Source organism: Parus major, chromosome 19, assembly GCF_001522545.3.
Source record: "Parus major isolate Abel chromosome 19, Parus_major1.1, whole genome shotgun sequence".
Lineage (NCBI taxonomy): Eukaryota > Metazoa > Chordata > Aves > Passeriformes > Paridae > Parus > Parus major.
The window spans coordinates 5,259,945-5,278,296 of record NC_031787.1 but is presented as its reverse complement, the minus strand read 5'-3'; the positions used below and the strand labels follow the sequence as shown (position 1 = coordinate 5,278,296).

General features: G+C 53.2%; 3 protein-coding genes and 2 non-coding genes across 6 annotated transcripts; 4 read left to right on the top strand and 1 right to left on the bottom strand.

The window, feature by feature from the left end:
* Positions 1–219: 219 nt before the first annotated feature.
* Positions 220–2,509, bottom strand: TMEM199 (transmembrane protein 199). Of its 2 annotated transcripts, XM_015646383.3 has the most exons (6): positions 2,318–2,506; positions 2,171–2,244; positions 2,004–2,093; positions 1,104–1,140; positions 718–830; positions 220–633 (listed from the first exon to the last, which is right to left on the bottom strand). In XM_015646383.3, exons 1-6 carry the CDS (start codon positions 2,487–2,489, stop codon positions 538–540), a joined length of 582 nt encoding a protein of 193 aa, XP_015501869.1. In that variant the 5' UTR covers positions 2,490–2,506; the 3' UTR covers positions 220–537. The 2 variants fall into 2 exon arrangements, with proteins under 2 accessions (XP_015501869.1, XP_015501868.1); XM_015646382.3 differs by having other exon boundaries at positions 220–830; positions 2,318–2,509.
* Positions 2,510–2,642: 133 nt separating this feature from the next.
* POLDIP2 (DNA polymerase delta interacting protein 2) lies at positions 2,643–11,970 on the top strand. Its single transcript, XM_015646376.1, has 11 exons — positions 2,643–2,818; positions 3,232–3,313; positions 3,902–3,999; positions 4,774–4,870; positions 5,335–5,410; positions 5,999–6,106; positions 6,332–6,468; positions 7,446–7,472; positions 7,657–7,782; positions 8,176–8,255; positions 9,724–11,970. Exons 1-11 carry the CDS (start codon positions 2,646–2,648, stop codon positions 9,836–9,838), a joined length of 1,119 nt encoding a protein of 372 aa, XP_015501862.1. The 5' UTR covers positions 2,643–2,645; the 3' UTR covers positions 9,839–11,970.
* A 200-nt stretch (positions 11,971–12,170) lies between these two features.
* Positions 12,171–18,189, top strand: TSR1 (TSR1 ribosome maturation factor). Its single transcript, XM_015646362.3, has 15 exons — positions 12,171–12,312; positions 12,386–12,489; positions 12,784–13,000; positions 13,081–13,215; positions 13,534–13,961; positions 14,218–14,377; positions 14,680–14,843; positions 15,128–15,324; positions 15,732–15,894; positions 16,117–16,227; positions 16,548–16,680; positions 17,037–17,153; positions 17,413–17,553; positions 17,655–17,729; positions 17,825–18,189. Exons 1-15 carry the CDS (start codon positions 12,207–12,209, stop codon positions 18,001–18,003), a joined length of 2,430 nt encoding a protein of 809 aa, XP_015501848.1. The 5' UTR covers positions 12,171–12,206; the 3' UTR covers positions 18,004–18,189.
* LOC117245318 lies at positions 15,377–15,465 on the top strand. Its single transcript, XR_004499917.1, has one exon. It is a non-coding gene; the product is annotated as a small nucleolar RNA SNORD91 family (small nucleolar RNA).
* On the top strand, positions 16,728–16,820 carry LOC117245317. The gene has a single exon (XR_004499916.1). It is a non-coding gene; the product is annotated as a small nucleolar RNA SNORD91 family (small nucleolar RNA).
* Positions 18,190–18,352: the final 163 nt, after the last annotated feature.

Sequence of the window (18,352 nt, the reverse complement as noted above, 5' to 3'; positions counted from 1 at the left end):
CAATTGAGAAACCCCTGGGCTCAGTGTTGAGGGGTGTTCTGGGCACCCTTTGGCAGGGGGCTGGGGGCACTGTGCAGGCATCCTTCACTGTGCAGGCAGAAGGTTTGGACAGGAGATGGAGCAGGATGCAGAGGCAGAGGGAAGATTCACATCTCTGCCATATCTCAGATGCCATATCAATGTTTCTCATAGCAACAGACACCTCCCGACACGCAGGAAGAAGGTTACAAACACACAGTGTCAAATTTATTTCCAGAATAAAAACAGACAGAAACTTCCCAGGACAGCAGGGATGGCAGGAGCTGATGCCCCTCTCCCTGCTGGGGTGGCTGGAGTCCACAGCCATTCCCTCTCCCGTTCTGCAGCTCTGGGATTTCCAGCCCATGATTCATTTCAGGAGTGGGAAGCGAAGGATGAGCCTGAGGAGTGCAGCAGTCTTCCCACAGCAGGAACAGGTACAGACAGGACAAGATCTGTCCCAAATTAGCAGCTCCTGGGGAGGACAAAAGGCTCCAGCACGAAGCCTGCAGTTCATGGTCATAGTTTGCCAAGATCCCCTTCGAGGGTCCGCACCATCACGTACAGCTCGGCCAAGCCCACCACTGAGGCCACAATGACGGCTGACAGGACACGCTGGGGACACAAAAGAGAGAGAGGTGACCCTGGGTGTCTGGTGTGGCCAGCACAGAGGGTCTGCCAGGGGCAGGGCTTGCTCACCGCCGCTGTCTCTGCGAAGACATACTGGCTGCCCAGGTAGGTGCAGGCAAAGGCGGCCACCACGGTGACAATGAAGTTGAAGATGGTGATGACAACGGCTTTCACGGAACGAACTGGGGGACAGAGTGGTAAAGGAGGTGATTTTAGCTAAGGCTGGGGAGTAGGGCTGGAGACAAGCTGCACTCATGCACAGCTGCCTCAGCTGGGATCTGGTGCCTCCAGAAATATTGGTAAGAGTGACCAACAGGCTCCTTTATTCAAGAAACACTTCAGTGCATGAAAAGCTTCTGGTGAGAAGTTCCGAAAGGGAGGGGCTGTCACCAGCTGGAGATGGAATAGCTCCCATGCCTGCCCTGCACACATCAACAGGACAGGGAGCCACTCACCTTGCCTCCCAAATTCAGCCAATGGCCCGTTCACCTCCTGAAAGAAGGGATTGAAACAGCTTGTGATCACTTGTATTTTAATGTTAATAGTAAAGTTATTGCTGTGTGTGCAGAATAAAAGCAATGCAAATGCCCTGTCCTGTCCCTAAGACTCTAAGGTTTTGAGTGGGTGGGCTGTGGGGGAGCAGCAGTTTTACAGCACACAGGTTTGTGAGATTTTGCACAAGTTCTGTTAAAACCACCTTGGATTATAGATCACAGCATGGTTTGGAAGGGGACCCTAAAGACCATCTTATTCTAGCCCCTGCCATGAGCTGGGACACCTTTCACTAAACCAGGTCAAATCTGGAGTGGTCCAGCTCGGCAGAGAGCAAAGCAGATCTTCTCCTGAGAGTTAATGTGCACTTGGATGGCAGGTACAGTGTGGAAGGGCAGAATGGGATCACACGGAATGCCAGCAGGAAGGGATGCTGACTTGTCTGAACAGGCACCCTGCCAGAAGATATCAGCTCTCTCAGGAAAGAATGAGTGCCCACATACGATCTTGTATTTTCAGCTTTTATCTTGACATGAATGAGGCAATTTTAAAACTGCGACAAAAATTTAAGCAGCACAGATGCTCCCAGTCAAACATTTACGGCACGTGCTCAGTCTCCCAGAACAGAACCTGAGATCTTCGGCGCAGTGAGCAGTTCACAAAAGTCAGTATGTCTAATTAACCACGCTGTTAACCCTGTCCTACCTCTGTCCTCAACACCGGATCTGTTCCCGGTGTGTTTACTGCTCTCTTCCAGTGCCTACCACATCCCCTCTGCACTGCGCTCACTCCAAGGGGAAAATCTTTGCTTTCAGGTGTTTGAGGGATGTATCCTGGCAGCAGGCACTGCAGCAGCCCCTCACCTGGCCGGTGATGTTGCGGGTCATCCGCTGATACTCCTCGTGTGCCAGCTTGGCCTTGATCCGCTCCAGCCGGGCCACCAGCTCGGGGTTCTGAGGGAGGCACGGAGCCACCGTGAGGGCCGGGAGCCGCCGCCTCCTCCCACGACCCCCGGCCGGCCCTCACTTACCCGCGGCGGCACCGGCACCTCGGGCAGGTGGATCTCGCATCCTTCCAGCAGCTCGTGCAGATGCAGCGGAGACCCTGCGGGCGGGGCACGGGGCGGTCACGGCGCGATCGCGCTGCGATCACGGCGGCCCGGCGCAGCGCGGCCTACCTGCCTCCCGCAGCGCGGCGTGCAGCCCCCGCAGCAAACTGAAAGGCACCAGCCCTCCTTCCGCCGCCAGCGCCGCCTCCAACTCATCCCTCAGCCCGGCGGGCAGCGCTGCTAACTCGCCGGCCCGCACCGCCCGCCGCAGCCGCGGCCCGGCCCGCAGCGCCGACGCCATTGCTGGGCCCGGCCGGCGTTGCCGGGGTGACCGGGAGAGGGGCGGCGGAGGGCGAACCATAGAGACGGCGGGGCGGGGCGGGGCGGAGCGGCGCGCGCGGCGGGCGGGGCGCTGAGGCGCGGCCCGCGCGGGGCACTGTGGGCCGCGGGCGGTGGGATGTCGGGCGGCGCGGCGCGGCGGTACGTGGCGGCGGCGCTGGGCCGGGCCCGGGCCCGCGGGCCGCCCCCGCTCTGGGAGCCGCCCCCCGCCCGCCACCTGCGGGCTCTGGGCACCGCGGGGGGAGCGGCGCTGCCGCTGCTGCTGCCGCCGAGGCGGCACCTCTCGTCGCGGTGAGGCCTGTGAGGGGTTGGGGTGAGGGCAGGGGGCTGTCGGGGAGTTCGGGGAGACAGGGGGTGTGGGGGGTGTCTGAGGGTGATTGGGAGGGGTGTTTGGAGTGAGGGGAGTTGGGCTGTGGGTCGGGGTCTGTTGTGTTGCTGGGGGAACACTGAAGGAGTTGGGGGGCTGCCAGGGCAGAGATGTGGGAGAGGAGGCTTTGGGCTAAAGGGACAGCTGGGTGAGGGTGTCCAGGGCAATGGGGAGAGGGGAGACTGGCAAGGAGTGCAGGGCAGAGGACAGAGTGAGCATCATAGTGCGTGGTGGGACTCTTGTGGGGTACCCGAGGGACACACAAGGTGGGGAGCAGTGTCCCCCTGGCCTGGGGGCTGCTCCCTGCAAACCCTCCAAGCTGCCTCTCTGCTCCCAGGAACCGTCCCGAGGGCAAAGTGCTGGAGACTGTGGGGGTGTTTGAGGCCCCGAAGCAGCACGGCAAATATGAGACAGGCCAGGTAAGGGGTTCTGGGGGCACAGCTGACCCTGCAGGCTGGTGCCACAGGGATCAGGCAGCTGAGGGATTTCCTGTAAGGAAAATCTCAGCAGCAGAAGGCTGGAACTTTCACAGTTCGGTGCTCCTTGTCTGTGCTGTGTCTGCAGTTTGTCAGTCATCTGACAATAACAGCTTGATAAGAATCTGCAGCACAACACAACTGTTGTACAATGGCATTTGATCCACTGGTCTTACTTTGGGGTTTTCTCCCTCGAGGATCCAAAGAGACAATCAATGAATTTGAGAAATAAGAACTAAACTTGTAATTCCTGTCCTTAAGACTCTGAGATCTGTTTCTGAGCAGCCTGTCCTTTCTGCTGTTCTATTACTGCATTACCAGTTTAGTCCTTCCCTTCTATGGGATAGAGATTACATGGATTTCTTCTCCCATCCAAACTGTTTGTGCTCCCTCTTTCTGCTCTGGGTCATCACAGTGGTGATTCTTCCTGTATCCCCATCCCACACATTAAACCTTTTGTAAGTGTTCGTAGTTTTACCTCAGATAACAGATTTTTTAAATAATTTATCTGCAATTATTTGTTCCTTCCAGCTCTTCCTTCACAGTGTGTTTGGTTATCGAGGAATAGTCCTGTTTCCCTGGCAAGCCAGGCTTTATGATCGGGATGTGGCTTCTCCTGTCACAGAAAAGTAAGGATTTGAGGATTTGTTCTGGTTCATGTTGTTGGACTGTTAGATTTACATTTTGTAGTGAGTTTCCTATTTGGGGTAAACTAGAGTTTTTAAAGAGAGGCAATGGGTCTGTTTGCATGACTGTAAAGTAGGAGAGGTGCTTAAAGAGGAAATGCTTCATTATTAAGTATTGAGTATTAATTAGAGACACGACAGAAGTATGAAGGATGAAAGTGTATGTATGGAGGAAATAAAAATCAATTTAAAAATAATGCTCATGGCATTTTGTATTATATAAAAAGACCCCTTTTGAGTTAGATCCAGCTCCTGTGTTACCAATTGGAGGCTGCTGTAGATTGCCAGGGAATTGGATTTGTCAGCTTCCTCCTCAGTTTCAACCCACTAAGCCAAGTTCATCCTTCTTGAGTTGCTGTTCTCTCCCCTCTTGCATCCATTTTTCCTCTGGCCTGTGATGAGTTGTGCTGGGAAGGAATGACGATTAGAGAGAAAATCAGAGGGCAGTAGGAACATCCATCCCAGAGAGGAGCTTACACTGAGCTGGAAAAACCTCTGAGCTGTTGTGCTGTGCCAAACACCACTGTTGGTCATCTCAGCTCGTCTGTCGTTGTGTGGGTGGCTCGTGGGGCTTTGGTTTGGGTGCAGCCAAATGATTACAGGCTGTGAAATGTGCCTTTAAAAAAAAGTCCCTGTTTATAAGTGCTTGGTCCAAGCACAAAACAAGAATTTGCTGCCATCCTGTGATTGAGCTCAGAGCTTTGCTTTTCTCTTCAGGAGCGAGAATGTGGCAGGCCATGGTTCCAAAGAGGTCAAGGGCAAAACACACACTTACTACCAGGTGTTAATAGATGCCCGGGATTGTCCACATATAGTAAGTAATGAGTAATCTTAGTATTGAAACTTGAGTATCTTCTCCTACATGAGTGGTTCAGAGGGGCAAGACACTGAAGGAAAACGACTTTCGTGGCTAACTGCATTGGTTAGGATTTTTGGATAAATTTGTTCTTCAAGGCATATTTTCCCTGAGAAACATCATCTGGAATGTCATACAACTTTTTTCTGGATTATGTTTCCCCTTTCCACCCTCCTTTCCCCGTCCTGGTCCTGTTCCCACACTGCTGAGCATAGGTCATTAGGAATGTGAGCAGAAGCACTGAAAATGCTCCTTGCTTGTTTGAGTGGGGAGTTAGCCCAGAGGAATTAAATGGGGAGAAGTTCTGCGGTGAATTGGTTAAATGAAATAAACATTACAGGCTTTATAAACCACACTAAATATGACTGGAAACTGTCCTGCAACAATGCACACAGAAAGACATAAACCTCCCTGTTTCTCAGTCCCAGAGATCACAGACAGAGGCAGTGACGTTCCTGGCAAATCATGATGACAGCAGAGCCCTCTATGCCATCCCAGGTGAGTAAAATCCTCCTGCAGCCTCCAGTTGTTGTGAGGTCAGAAAAGATATCAGTGGTCAACTCCTGCCAGTGAAGCAGCAGTTCCTACAGGACGTTCTGTAGTGGATCTGTCCATAGCTCAGGGCTGTGCTGAGGACAAGAGTGACTAAAGTACAGGAAACCCTTTGGACAGCTGGAAGTTGTGTCTGATCCTCTGTGATCAGACACAGCCATGTCTGATTTGAGCTCTTGAGACACTGATCCCATACCAAGTTGTATATGGGCTGTTCTACTTTGTCCTCAGGACAGCTGGATTCATTCCTGTCCTGGGCATTTCCTGCCCAGACTGCTTCTGGGGCAGTGCAGGCACTTTGCAGGGCAATGTGTGTTTATCAGAGGGGTCATTTCATGAGAAATCTCACAGGAGAACACTGCCAAGAGTTATTCCTGGCACGTCTCCTCTGTTCTTCCTAGCAGTTGTGATATTAGCTTTGGCTTCTGCTGCCAAAGTCCTTTTATCTCACTAATGTGATCAATTTTCTGCCAGGAGACTTCTGAGCTGCTCTTTGCTGGGGAAGTCCCATGGCTTTTGGGGTTTCTTTTTCAGGTTTAGACTATGTAAGCCATGAAGACATCCTTCCCTACAGCTCCACTGATCAAGTGCCCATCCAGCATGAGCTCTTTGAGAGGTTCCTCATGTATGACCAAACAAAAGGTAAATCCTGGCTTCACAGGGAATTCTTCAGAGCCTGATGCTTGCAATGCTCTATAGCAAACACCCAAACCCCATCATCTGGGATATGGTACAAAAATCATGTCTAGCTTGGGGTTTGTTACAGTGAAGCTGCCTTTGAATATTTTTTTAACCATGCGAAAGGAATTGCCTTGAGGGGAGATCACTCCAGCTACAGTGTTGCCTCTCATGTTTCCCTCCCCACAGTCCCACCTTTTGTAGCAAGGGACACTCTGTGTGCCTGGCAGGAGAAGAACCACCCCTGGCTGGAGCTCTCAGATGTGCACCGAGAAACCACGGAGAACATCCGTGTCACTGTTATCCCCTTCTACATGGGCATGAGGGTAAGTCTGTGCTGCTCTGGTAATTCTGCCATCTGCTTCACTGGCTTGTTCTTGTAAGACTGGTTTGCTGCCTGAAGGTACTTTCTGCTTACTGAAGAAGTGACATTTAACCACAGTTGCCATTTTGTTCTCATGGATATAAACATGAAACTGATTTGCCATATATTTGCCATATATGTTTTTGGAGAGCAGCTCCTGCATATTGACTTTTGCTGCTCGTCAGTAGGATGGGAAATAACCTGAAGTGTTCTGCACAACAGTGCTACCAAGATATTTGGGAAGGCTTTTGAATTGGTCCTGTTACAGCCTCAGTCACGTGAGGTGACACTGGGGCCATCTGCTCTGTAACAACAGACACATCTGTTATCCTGCCCAGTGATGGGCTGTGGTTGCCTGCCCATTTCCTGCTTCTTGTTTGGCTTAGAGGGTTTGGCTAAAGCCTTCTGGATTTAGCTGATAACCATGTGCTCTTCATAGCACAGAACTTCACATGGAGCATCCAAAATAATGCTGCTCCAACAGGCTCCTGAGTGGGAGAGCTGGGAATTCCCACAGTGGTTTGTGATTTCTGAGCACGGCTCTTGGGGAGCGTGAGCTGTGGCAGGTGTGCATTTTGGTGTGGATCTGCAACTTCTGTGGGGTCCAGCTGATGTTTGTCAGAAAAACAGGTGCCTGAAGGCAAGGAAAGGGGTGTTTCTAGATCTGTAGAAAGTGCGTAATTAACATGGAGATGAACCCTGGGGGTTGTCACGAGATCCTTGCAAGCCTCCCACCACAAGATTACTGTAGAGCAGAGCCAGTGCCAAGTTCTGCTGGTGGAAGGCCTTGGAGAGCAGCTGTCTGTGCTCATGTGAGTTGTCTGCGTCACCCTGGCACAGAGTGAGAGCCCCTGTGCTGGTGCCCTGCCGGCAGCTGAAGAGGTTTTTGGCACCATGTGTTCAAGGGCAGCTGCTAAAGTCTTTTGTTTCTCTTGACAGGAAGCCCAGAATTCCCATGTCTACTGGGTAAGTGCCTTTTGTGCCATGGAGCAGCTAAAGGGAAGGAGTTTATTTGCTGTGGCATCACTGCAGTGTGATAAGCTCTGAGGAAGAGTAGCCCTTGCTGGCAACTCTTTCCCAGTATCAGCTGTAGGTTATCAACTGGTTGTAGCTGATTCCAGCTCTTGATAAGAGTCATTCTTCTGTCCAGTGGCGCTACTGTATTCGCTTGGAGAACCTGGACAGTGAAGTGGTGCAGCTCCGAGAACGGCACTGGAGGATATTCAGCTTGTCTGGCACCTTGGAAACGGTCCGAGGCCGTGGGGTTGTAGGAAGGGTAGGTACAATGCAGCCTTTTTGTTTGAGAAACACGGCCCTTTGCTGGAGTTCTCTCACTCGGTTGTGTGGATTTGCCAGTAAATTGCTTAGTGGGTGCTTGAAACAGATGGAGTGGGAAACTGGCAATGAAAAAAGTCACGTGAGCTTTTCATCTGTTTTGTCTGTGTGAACTGAAACTTCACACTGAGTATTAGCAGGTCCTAAGTGACTGGTGGTTGGAAAACTGGAATAATAATGAGATTCTGGTGCTACTCAGTGGACAAATTGTTTGCTGTGTAGTTGGCGGAAGTGCTGGGGTGTAGGTCTCTGTTTTCTCCATGCTATATAAATTACCTGTTGATGCCTATCTGTGATAAAACTGCTGATGCCCAGTGGTCTCTTGTCTTCTCAGGAGCCAGTTTTGTCCAAAGAACAGCCAGCATTTCAGTACAGCAGCCATGTCTCCCTGCAGGCATCCAGTGGTCACATGTGGTAAGATTCCTTATTGCTGCAGCAGTGTTTTGGGTGTAGGACCCCCCAGCAGTGAGCTGGGGTGCAGTTTGCAGCCTGGGGTTGTGGCTGAAAGCTGGGTGGAAGTGGACTGGACAGGCCACAGCTGATAGCTAAAATCTGATGAGCTTCTCTTTAGCTGTATCCTAGTTAGTGATAATCTGTTGGTTCTCTGCACCAGGAGGGGTTCTAGGATAATTTATCTTCCTTCTGTGGTCTGTGCTAGACTGGATTTAAAGACATGAAGCAGTTCTCCCTTTTGGCCCTTGGTGCAAGAGCCAAGGCTTTGTCATGGTGATTCCTTCAGCAGCAGGGATGTGTGCTCTGGTATCTCCATTCTTGAGAGAGGATTGGGCTTTAACTCCATCTCTGTGCACTCTGCATCAGGAATTGGTGGGCAGGGTTTTCCCAGTTTAGACCAGGTAAGGCCTTCAGTCTAACTGGTGTTTGTTTCTTCTTCAGTAAGTGCAGGGAGGGAAGTGCCCAGCTGAGTTGTTCTTTTCCTGTGCCTTGGGGTTAAAGCAACTTCCTTTTATTTGCCTTTTGGCTGGATTAGCACATTTAGTGTCACCTCTGTGTGGACAAGGATTGCACATCCACCTCTTGCCTTCTGTATGACAGGTCCTTCTGCATTTTAAGGAAATCTCCTTCAGAGTTAAGTTGCCTTTGAGTTGGGAAAATCAGGAGAGCAGCTCTTGGCATATAAGGTGTACCTTGTTTGCCACATGAAGTGTTTTGAATTGCCTGAATGGATGCCCTGGGGAATAAAACCAGATGGTCTAGTAGTCTTTCCCTCTCTGCATACATCCTGAAGACAAAGAGCCAAAGGTTCTGCAGCTCAGAAGCTGCTCAGCTTGACTTCTGCTGTTCAGTTGTGTCCTCTCTGTCCTGAGAACCTGTTAATTTATCTCCACAAGACTCTTGCCCATGTTCTGCAGTGCAGTTGTATGTAGTTCAGAGCAGTAAACAAATGGTTGTACCAGGACAGGCCCGTTCAGTTCTGAAATGCAAAGCTGAAGCTATTCCAAATTACATCTGTGATGGGATTTCTTAATGTCCTAGACAACCAGTGGAACTCCTGACAAGAAATACACATTTGAATTTTGTATAACCAGTTTGTAAAAATAGCTCAGATGGCTCTGTCTCCTGGGGAGAGGGAGTTGGGTAAACACTGCTGGAGGTGCATGGAGGGTGTTTGACTCCTGTGGGGAATCATCACAGCTTTGTGCAGGAAATGTGTTAGGGATGTGATGTAAAACTGCCCAGAGTCCTCCATAAATGAGTTATCTTGGCAGCAGATGTTTGCAGCTGAGCCCATGTCCTTGCTGCTGGACCAGCCTTGCAGATGGACCCCCAGGGTATGGAAGAGCTCAGGTCTTACCTTCTTGCTGATGCTTCCTAGGTGTGTTTGTCCCTGACCTCAGCGTGATCTCTGCCATTATTTTTGCAGGGGCACTTTTCGATTTGAGAGGCCTGATGGCTCCCACTTTGATGTCCGAATCCCACCCTTTTCCCTGGAAAGCAACAAAGATGAGAAGACCCCTCCCTCTGGCCTTCACTGGTAGATCAGAGCGAGTGCCCAGACCCATGGAGGCCTGTGTGTGTTGTAGACCTTTGCCTCCCCTTTATGCTGCAGCCAAGAACACGGAGCTTTTAAACATTTTAAACCATTTTTGTTTTAACTGTTGTCTGCCAGGGAGGCTTTTTTTGGAACTTTACTACTGGCTCTTCTCTCAGGCTGCTTGTAAAACATAAGCTGTGTTCCAGGTAACCCTTCCCTCTGTGGCACCTGCTGGGTTTCTGGGGCTGGGAGATGTAGATCTGTGCTGCTGCAGAAGACTGGCCCCCCTCAGCAGGCCTGGACCCTTTCCAATGTGTTGTGACTTCTCTGCAATGTGAGGTTTCTCTAATAAACTGGCCCTTCCAGTTTGCTACAGTCTTCCTTCCTAAACCAAGGCCATGGCTTTGCATCCAGCCTGTCCCAGCTTGTTGCTCCCTCCCTGTGAAGTCAGCCCAGAGTTCTTGCTACTTGAGAAAGCAGCTGCTCCTCCTTTAGGGAACAGGAATGTGAGCTCAGCTTTCCTGCAGTGCAGCTTCTTTTTGGGATTCAGCCAAGGTTGGAGCAGCCTGTGAGCTCCACTCATGGCACAGCTTGTCTGGGCTTTGTGCTGTGATACAAAGCCCGCTGTTCTTTTGGAGAAGAGGGTGCAGAGGGTGACATAGGGTGCTGTCACAGTGTCCTGAGTGTGCAGAGCACCAGACTGTGTGTTGTGATGGTACAGGAGAGCTGAGGGGAGCCCTCCCCCTGCCAAGGCCCCATTGCCTTGCTGCAGGGATTTACATCTCAGCTGCTGGAGGGTTCTTCCTGCTCACACTGTGACTGCATCCATATTTCCTTGCTAGTTTCTGCTTTGACAGGAATGCTTGTTTTCTCCTGGAGTGCTGTCAGCCAGTGAGGCAGTGCTTGGCTTTCTGCTCCTGCTTGCTCTGCTTGGCAGGTTGGGATTTTTTGGTGGTGTGTGTCTGGAGGGCCCTGCAGAACTGTGCAGGTCAGTGAAATCCCTATAAGGTGACAGTGTATGGATGTGTGGGAAAGCCTGAGCAGCTCTGAGGATTGCAGACATCAGCAGCCTCCATGGTGGGACCCTTCTGGCTGGCTTTGGGTTTCTGGGCTTCTGGGTGATTTGGAGGCAGAAGTACTTGGCTTTGTGATAACCCTAGGAAGAGAATTTCCAACCTTCCTCCTTTCCCTGGTCTTGCTTAAATGACAAGGTATAATTACTCATGGGATGTTTTCCTTGACTGAGAAGTATCCCAGTTATTCCTTTTTCCCTGGAACCCCCTCTGGCTCTGCAAGGCAGAGCTGTGGGCAAACACAGCCTTTGGGGGAGACTCACGCTATCCCACAGCCAGTGGATTCCTGTTTAGAGAGACTTAAATCACTGCAGTGTTTATCTGTCACCAGTCTCTTCAATTTTGTGTCTTCCTTCCTCTCAGGTAGTGCGTGCTGATATTTAGAGTCTCAAAGGTTTAAACAGCCAGTCTGCTTTTAGGGGTAGAAAAGGATCCCTAAGGACCATTCACAGCTGACAACCCCACATTGCTGCTGCTGTCATGCTGATTTCCTCTCAGGAGGAGGAGGTGGGAAGATGCCTCAAGTTCAGAGGCAGCAGGAACCTGTGGGAACCTGTTTTTCCCTTCCCACGCAGCTGCCCTGCCTCTGCCTCGGGTTGCTTCAGCTTTACTGGTGATTGCAACACCCCTGTGAATGTTTAACCTCGCTGCTCACCCGCGCGTTTCTGGGGTGCCACGGCTCTGATGCCTCCTGTGCAGAGCTGCACCCCTAAGAGGGATGGAGTGATCCCGGGCCAGGGGCTCTGCCGCGTTCTTTGGGGTGATGTCCCCCTGGGGCTGAGGCCTCTGCCTAGGGACGGACATTCCTGGCTGGATTGCGATTGGCAAGACCGAGGTGACCGCGGTGACACCGGGGCACGGTAGGAATGTTTCCACTCCATCAGGCTTCGCGGAGGGAGCAGCGCCGGCCTGTCCTGGCGGCTGGGCGCGATGCCAGAGGCTCGGCAGGGCCTTTCCCAAACTGCTTCATCCCTCAGGCCCCTTCCCGGAGCGTGGCCGAGCCCTGTCCCCCTCTCTGTGTAAATACCTGTACAAAGAACCAACCAATAAAGTGCTGAACGAACGGCTCTGCCTCCCGCCTCTCATTGCCCAGCGGCTTTACGGCCTCCAACCCCCCTGCTCATCCCTCCCCGCCCCGGGGCTCGCCCGTGTTCTTTCCGGGGCTCCTTTCCCGGGGTCCGGTCCCGGTTCCATCCCGTCCCCTCCCTCTCGCTGCCCACGTGGGACCCCCGCGAGTCCCCGTCGCGCCGGAAGTGACGCACGGGGCCCGCGCCGAGGTGGTGGCGGCGAGGTGGCAGCATGGTGATGGCGGCGGCGGGCGCGCACCGGCCCGGGCCGCTCAAACAGCAGAACAAGGCGCATAAGGGCGGCAAGCACAGCGGGTCCTCGCAGCGCCGCGCTGGAGGTGAGGCGGGACGGGCTCCCCGCGGCTTCCCCGCCGCCCTCGGCCAGCCTGACCGTTCTCTTCCCCTCCCAAGGCCGCGTCCCCGTCAAGGCCCAGCCCCGCCGGCGGCTTCGCGACCTGAACAGGGTGGACCGGCGGCATCAGGCGCTGCAGCTCCGCCGGCAGCGCAAAGAGGCGGTGAGGCAGCGGGGAAACGGGGCGCGGTCGGGCCGGTTTTTGCGGGGGAGCGGGGAACGGGTCAGTTCGAGTCTCTGACTCGAGGGGCTGGAAATGGGGCCGGGGGGGTCTCGGTGTGGGCGATGCAGCCGAACCGGTTTGGGTCTTCGCGGGGGAAACGAGCGGGTGCCAGGGCCGCTTGGGTTTGGGTCAAGCGAAACATTTCTCGGGTTGCGGTGTGGGGGAATCAATCTGCCCTTGATCCGGGGCGGGAGAGGAGCCGATTTGGGGTGGCATTGACGCTCTCGTGCCCAGGTGCTGGCGGAGAAGCGCAGCCTCGGCAGCAGGGACGGGCCCCCGCACCTCGTGGCTGTGGTGCTGCTGCACAGCCGGGCTGCAGCCCACGACTCCCTGCGCCTGCTGCAGAGCCACGACTCGGGCGTTGTCCGTGCAGATGAGGGCACAGCTGGCGGCTTTGCCCTCCTCTGTCCCCGGCTCAAGCAGCGCTGGCGCTTTGTCACAGCCCAGGCAGGTGAGGAGGCGCCGCTGTTGGATGGGTTCTTGGTTCTGGTGCTCCATGCAGCCCCACTGATGGAGGTGTTTTGGGTGCAGGAGATCTTCACACTGTCTTAGACCTTGCCAAGGTTGCTGACTCCCTGCTGCTCCTCCTGGACCCTGTGGATGGCTGGGACAGTGCTGGGGAACACTGCCTCTCCTGCCTCTTTGCACAGGGGCTCCCCAGTTATGGTGAGAAGTGTTTTGAGTTTCTGGGGGTGCTTAATGGAGATTTATTATCACAATAATTACATTTCACCTGTGGCAAGTGAAAAGAAATTCTTAGAACTGGAAATTCTTTCCGTTTATGGCCATTGCTCCTTGTCCTATTGGGCACCACTGAAACCAGTGAAAGTCCCTTTGTACCTTGTGTTGCACATCTGGCCATTTGGGCTGCTGGCATCAAAGTACTTTCCTGTGAAAGGACAGTTTTTCAAAGTACTTTTCCTTTGTAAAAAGGACATCAGAAGTTTTAGGATCTGATCCTGACCTCTGTTCTCTGCTTGGCAGCTCTGGCTGTTCCGGGAGGTACTGACCTGCCCCCTAAGAAGAGGATAGATGCCAGGAAGAAACTCTCCAAATCCATTGAGAAGCGTTTTCCCGAGGCCAAGCTCTTCCCACTGAACACAGAGCAGGAATCCTCGCTGCTCCTGAGGCACCTCAGCTCCCAGAAGCAGAGGCACCTGGCTTTTCGGGATCGCCGTGCTCACCTGCTCGCCCACGCTGCTGAGTTTGTGCCCAGCCAGGACAGCCACCTGGTTGGGACCCTGAAGGTGTCCGGCTTTGTGCGGGGACAGACCCTCAACGTGAACAGCCTGGTGCACATCGTGGGGCACGGGGACTTCCAGCTCAGCCAGGTGGATGCTCCCCCTGACCCGCTCTCTTTGAACCCACGAGTGGTTAAAGGACAGAAGAGGAGTCAGGACATGGAGGTTCAGGTGTGTGGGGTGAGAGCTTTGCCAGTCCTCTTAAGACACAAGGCTTCTCAGCTTTCACTGGGGAAAATGCAGCTGGGGGTTTGTGGGTAAGGAGAGGGAAAAGGGAGTTTTATCTGTGTTCTGCTGCTGGGCTGAGGTTCTGTGCCTGCAGTGTGTGGTGAAAGTTATGTCATGATATCGTGGAGTTCCACTTGAGACTGACTGCAAGCTTCAGTTGGGTGTGTTCAGATCTAGGAACTCTGCTCTTGCCCTTCAGGATGGCTCTGAAAATGGTGCTGATGAGATGGAGGAAGATGTCAAGGTCCTGATGAAGGCAGATCCCAGCAAGCAGGAGTCTCTGCAGTCAGAAGTGGTTCCTGATCCCATGGAAGGGGAGCAGACGTGGCCCACTGAAGAAGAGCTGCAGGAAGCAGAGGGTGAGCAGAAGCAGAGGTAGTTCTGTATCTCTTCCTTGTCCCTCTTAGGAGGGTTGTTAGAAACTTCTGTCACCAGGGTGGCTGTGAAGAAACATCTTAGTTGGGATAGTTTCCATCCCCAGTCCCATCAGGTGGCCAGCAGGCTGTGTGGTTTGCCTGGCAAATGAACAGATTCTGGCTGTCCTGACAAATTCTGTGCTGGAAAAACAGCAATTCTGGTCTAGATCTTGTTTTGGCTGTCCTGGTATAAATATTGCTGAGGGGAAGGAGAACTGTACTAACCACTGGTGGGAATCCTACAGATTCTCTGAAGGCAGACAGGAGGGTGGTGAAGGTCCCCAAAGGCACATCCAAGTACCAGGCTGCCTGGATTGTGGATGATGGAGAAGAAGGCAGTGAGAAGGATGACGACAATGATGATGATGATGACATGGATGATGATCTGATGGAAGAGGCAGTTTCTCAGGTACTTCCAAGAGCTGATAGTACAGGTGATCTCCAGGCCATTATTCCATGTTCTAGGAAGATTCTGTCCTTCCAGCTTGCTTTGTCTATGCAAGGGCATGATGCAGAGTCAGGATTTGCCTGGATTTCCACTATTAAATCCCCACATGTAGCACATTGTGTCTTTGGCCTGTTAGACCCCAAAATGATGGGCTGGGGTCCCAAACCCACAATGTGAGCACGCCCAGAGTGCCAGTGCTGCATGCACAGCTCTGTGCTCACAGGCTCTGTGCTGCCATGTGCCAGGAGGGGGAGAGCAGTGAGGAGGAAGCTGGGGAGGAGGAGAGCGAGACCATGACCGTGTCCGAGTGCCTGCGGGATGAGCAGTATGACGAGAAGATGGAGGAGGATGAACAGATGCTGGAGAGATACAAACAGGAGAGAATGGATGAGATGTTCCCAGATGAGGTGGACACACCACGGGATGTGCCTGCCAGGGTCAGGTAAGGAATGGGATGCTTTGCTGGGAGAGGAACACCTTTCTGTTTAATTTGGTGAGGAAGCCTGTGATGTCTTAGCCGTGGTGTCTGAACCTGGCTGAAGGACTCTTGTGAAGACTCTTTTTGGCTCTGAGGCTTCAGACAAGGCACTGGTTGGCAGGGAGAGCTGGGTCCTGAGCTGGGAGAGGGAGGGAGGAGGATGATGGCCCTGAGGCAAGGACAGGTTGGTTGGGGATTTGGCTGCTGGTTTTAGCTCTCTTGCACCAAGATCTTTCCTGAGGGCTAATGTTTGCTTTGCTCCCTTTGCCTTCCCAGAAGGTGTGAGACCCTGCAGACCACAGGTGGTGGTGAAAGATGGGATTCACCTCAGTTGGTGAAGTAATTTGTCTTTCCTGCTCTCTGTTCTCAAGGTTCCAGAAATACAGGGGGCTGAAAAGCTTCCGGACTTCTCCTTGGGACCCCAAAGAGAATCTTCCAAGGGATTATGCCAGGATCTTCCAGTTCCAGGACTTCTCCCGAACCAGGAAGAACCTCTTCAGGCAAATAGAGAAGGAGGAGACTGAAGGAGCTTCGGTAATTCCCTTTTGCTGGCCTCTTTCCCTGCTGTGTTCCTTTGCTCCCAATAGGAGTGACTTACCAGGGAGGTGATAAGTTGGGTGGATCTTTCAGCCAGCTGGTTCTTAGCATGAAGCCCTGAGTTCAGACAGTTTTCTCCTGGATTCCCTCCCTAATCCAGGCACATCTTGTGACACTTTTTTTTGAGAGAAGCATTCACACCTGCTGCTGTCTTGGCAGGTGGGCTGGTACGTTACACTTCATGTCTGCAATGTCCCTGTCTCGGTGATGGAGAGCTTCAAGGAAGGGAAACCCCTGGTCCTGTTCTCGCTGCTTCCCCACGAACAAAAGGTGAACAAAAGGGAAGATACCTTGTAGGGATGTGCAGCTCCTTGTTCCTTCAGGCTGCTTGGCTTGGGGAGGATCTGGCTGCAGAGGGTTTGGGTTAAAATCTCCCCACATTGCTCCTGTTTCAGGGCAGGTCAGAGCATGCAGAAGCTGCTGGGGGCAGGTTCAGGATAAAGTGTCTGAGCCTGGCACTGGTGACCAGTGACCTTTTGGGACCCTGTTTTTGAGGACACTCATCTCTGCTGCAATGTCCTGTTGCTTTCTGCTGCCCACCATCCCCTGCCAGCCCTGCCAGCAGCCCCTCACTGTGCTGCCTCTTCCAGATGTCCGTGCTGAACTTCCTGGTGCGTCGGCATCCGGGCAACAGCGAGCCAGTGAGGGCCAAGGAGGAGCTGATCTTCCACTGCGGGTTCAGACGCTTCCGAGCATCCCCCCTGTTCTCCCAGCACACCTCAGGTTTGTCAGGGACTGGCTGCAGCAGGAGTGGGGTTGGGAATTCTGGAGCAGGAAGCCTGTGATGTCTTAGCCATGGTGTCTGAACCTGGCTGAAGGATTCTTGTGAAGACTCACTCCTAGGCTCTGAGGCTTCCAGGGCAGGCACTAAATCGTGGGGAGTAGAATGGCTTGGGAAAGGTGGTTCACTGATCCAGGCAAGGAACAGGTTCCATGCCAGAGGATCACCTCCATTCCCAGATACTCAGTGCCAGCAGAGGAGGGGTGTTAGTTGAACAGGGAAGAATGAGCTCTTGGGGTGTCCCACAGCTCTGAGGACTGCTCTGGGCCTGAATCTGATCATTGCTGTTCTGTCCTAGCTGATAAGCACAAGCTGGAGCGTTTCCTGCGCCCAGATGCTGCCCTGGTGGTGACTGTTTATGCTCCCATCACCTTCCCTCCTGCCTCAGTGCTGCTTTTCAAGCAGAGAAATAACGGTGAGTTGATAAATGCTGAGGAGGTGCTGTCTGGGAAACAAACTGTCCCCATACCCTGCTTACAAGTGCATCTCTCCAGAAAGTATGACTTGAAAAAGCTGTCACCTTCCTGCTGTTTGAGACGAGCTCCTCTCCATTCCTGTCATCACTGTCCCTGCTGTGGGGTTGCTCTGGGTGCAGCCCTTTGGGGAAGGGGTTTGTGGTGGGGAAGGGGTGATGAAGGCACCTGCCCTGGTGCATTGGTGACTCTGCCTGGCAGGAATGCATGACCTCATTGCCACGGGCTCCCTGCTCTCCGTGGACCCCGACAGGATCGTCATCAAGCGCCTGGTGCTCAGCGGCCACCCCTTCAAGATCTTCACCAAGACAGCTGTCGTGCGATACATGTTCTTCAACAGAGGTACAGCTGGTCTCTGGGGGAGGAGGGGCTCTGGAAGTTGTGTCCCTGTGGTTATGTTGGTGCTGCACAGCCTGTTCCTCACCTGCCTATCCTGTTTCCAGAGGATGTGATGTGGTTCAAGCCCGTGGAGCTGAGGACAAAGTGGGGACGCAGGGGGCACATCAAGGAGCCATTGGGTAGGTTTGATTTGGTGTTTATCTCTGTGTTGCTGGCATGGTGTGGTCCTCCTGGGCCAGAGAGACTGCTAATGGCCTCTTCTGCCCTCTGCTAGGGACCCATGGGCACATGAAGTGCCACTTCGATGGGCAGCTCAAGTCCCAGGACACGGTGCTGCTGAACCTCTACAAGCGTGTTTTTCCCAAATGGACTTATGACCCTCATGTCGTGGAGCCTGTGCCGTGGGTGAGGAGTGAGAGCACGCTGCCAGAGAGGGAGGTGGAAATGGAATGAGTCTCCAGCATGGCTGGAGTTTGTGCCTTGGCTCTCTGGATGCTGTTCTTGGCCCGTGCACTGTGAGGACAGCACTGATGCCTTGGAAGTGTTACTGCTGGGGTCTGTACAGGGGCAGCTGCATCGCCAGCTGCTGCTCAGGTACTAGCTACAGTTATTTATTTTAATGGAAAATGTCAAAAATGCCTAAGTGCCTCTGTCGTGGTGGTGGCCAGGAGGCTGTGTGCACCCCTTGAACTGAACCCCTGGCCCACTGGGATTGTTTCAGTCCCTCATGCCCTGCCACGTGGGGTGTGTGGGGATTTTTCTGTGTGAAGGAGTTTGCTGGCAGTTCCTGTGATGTTGAGGA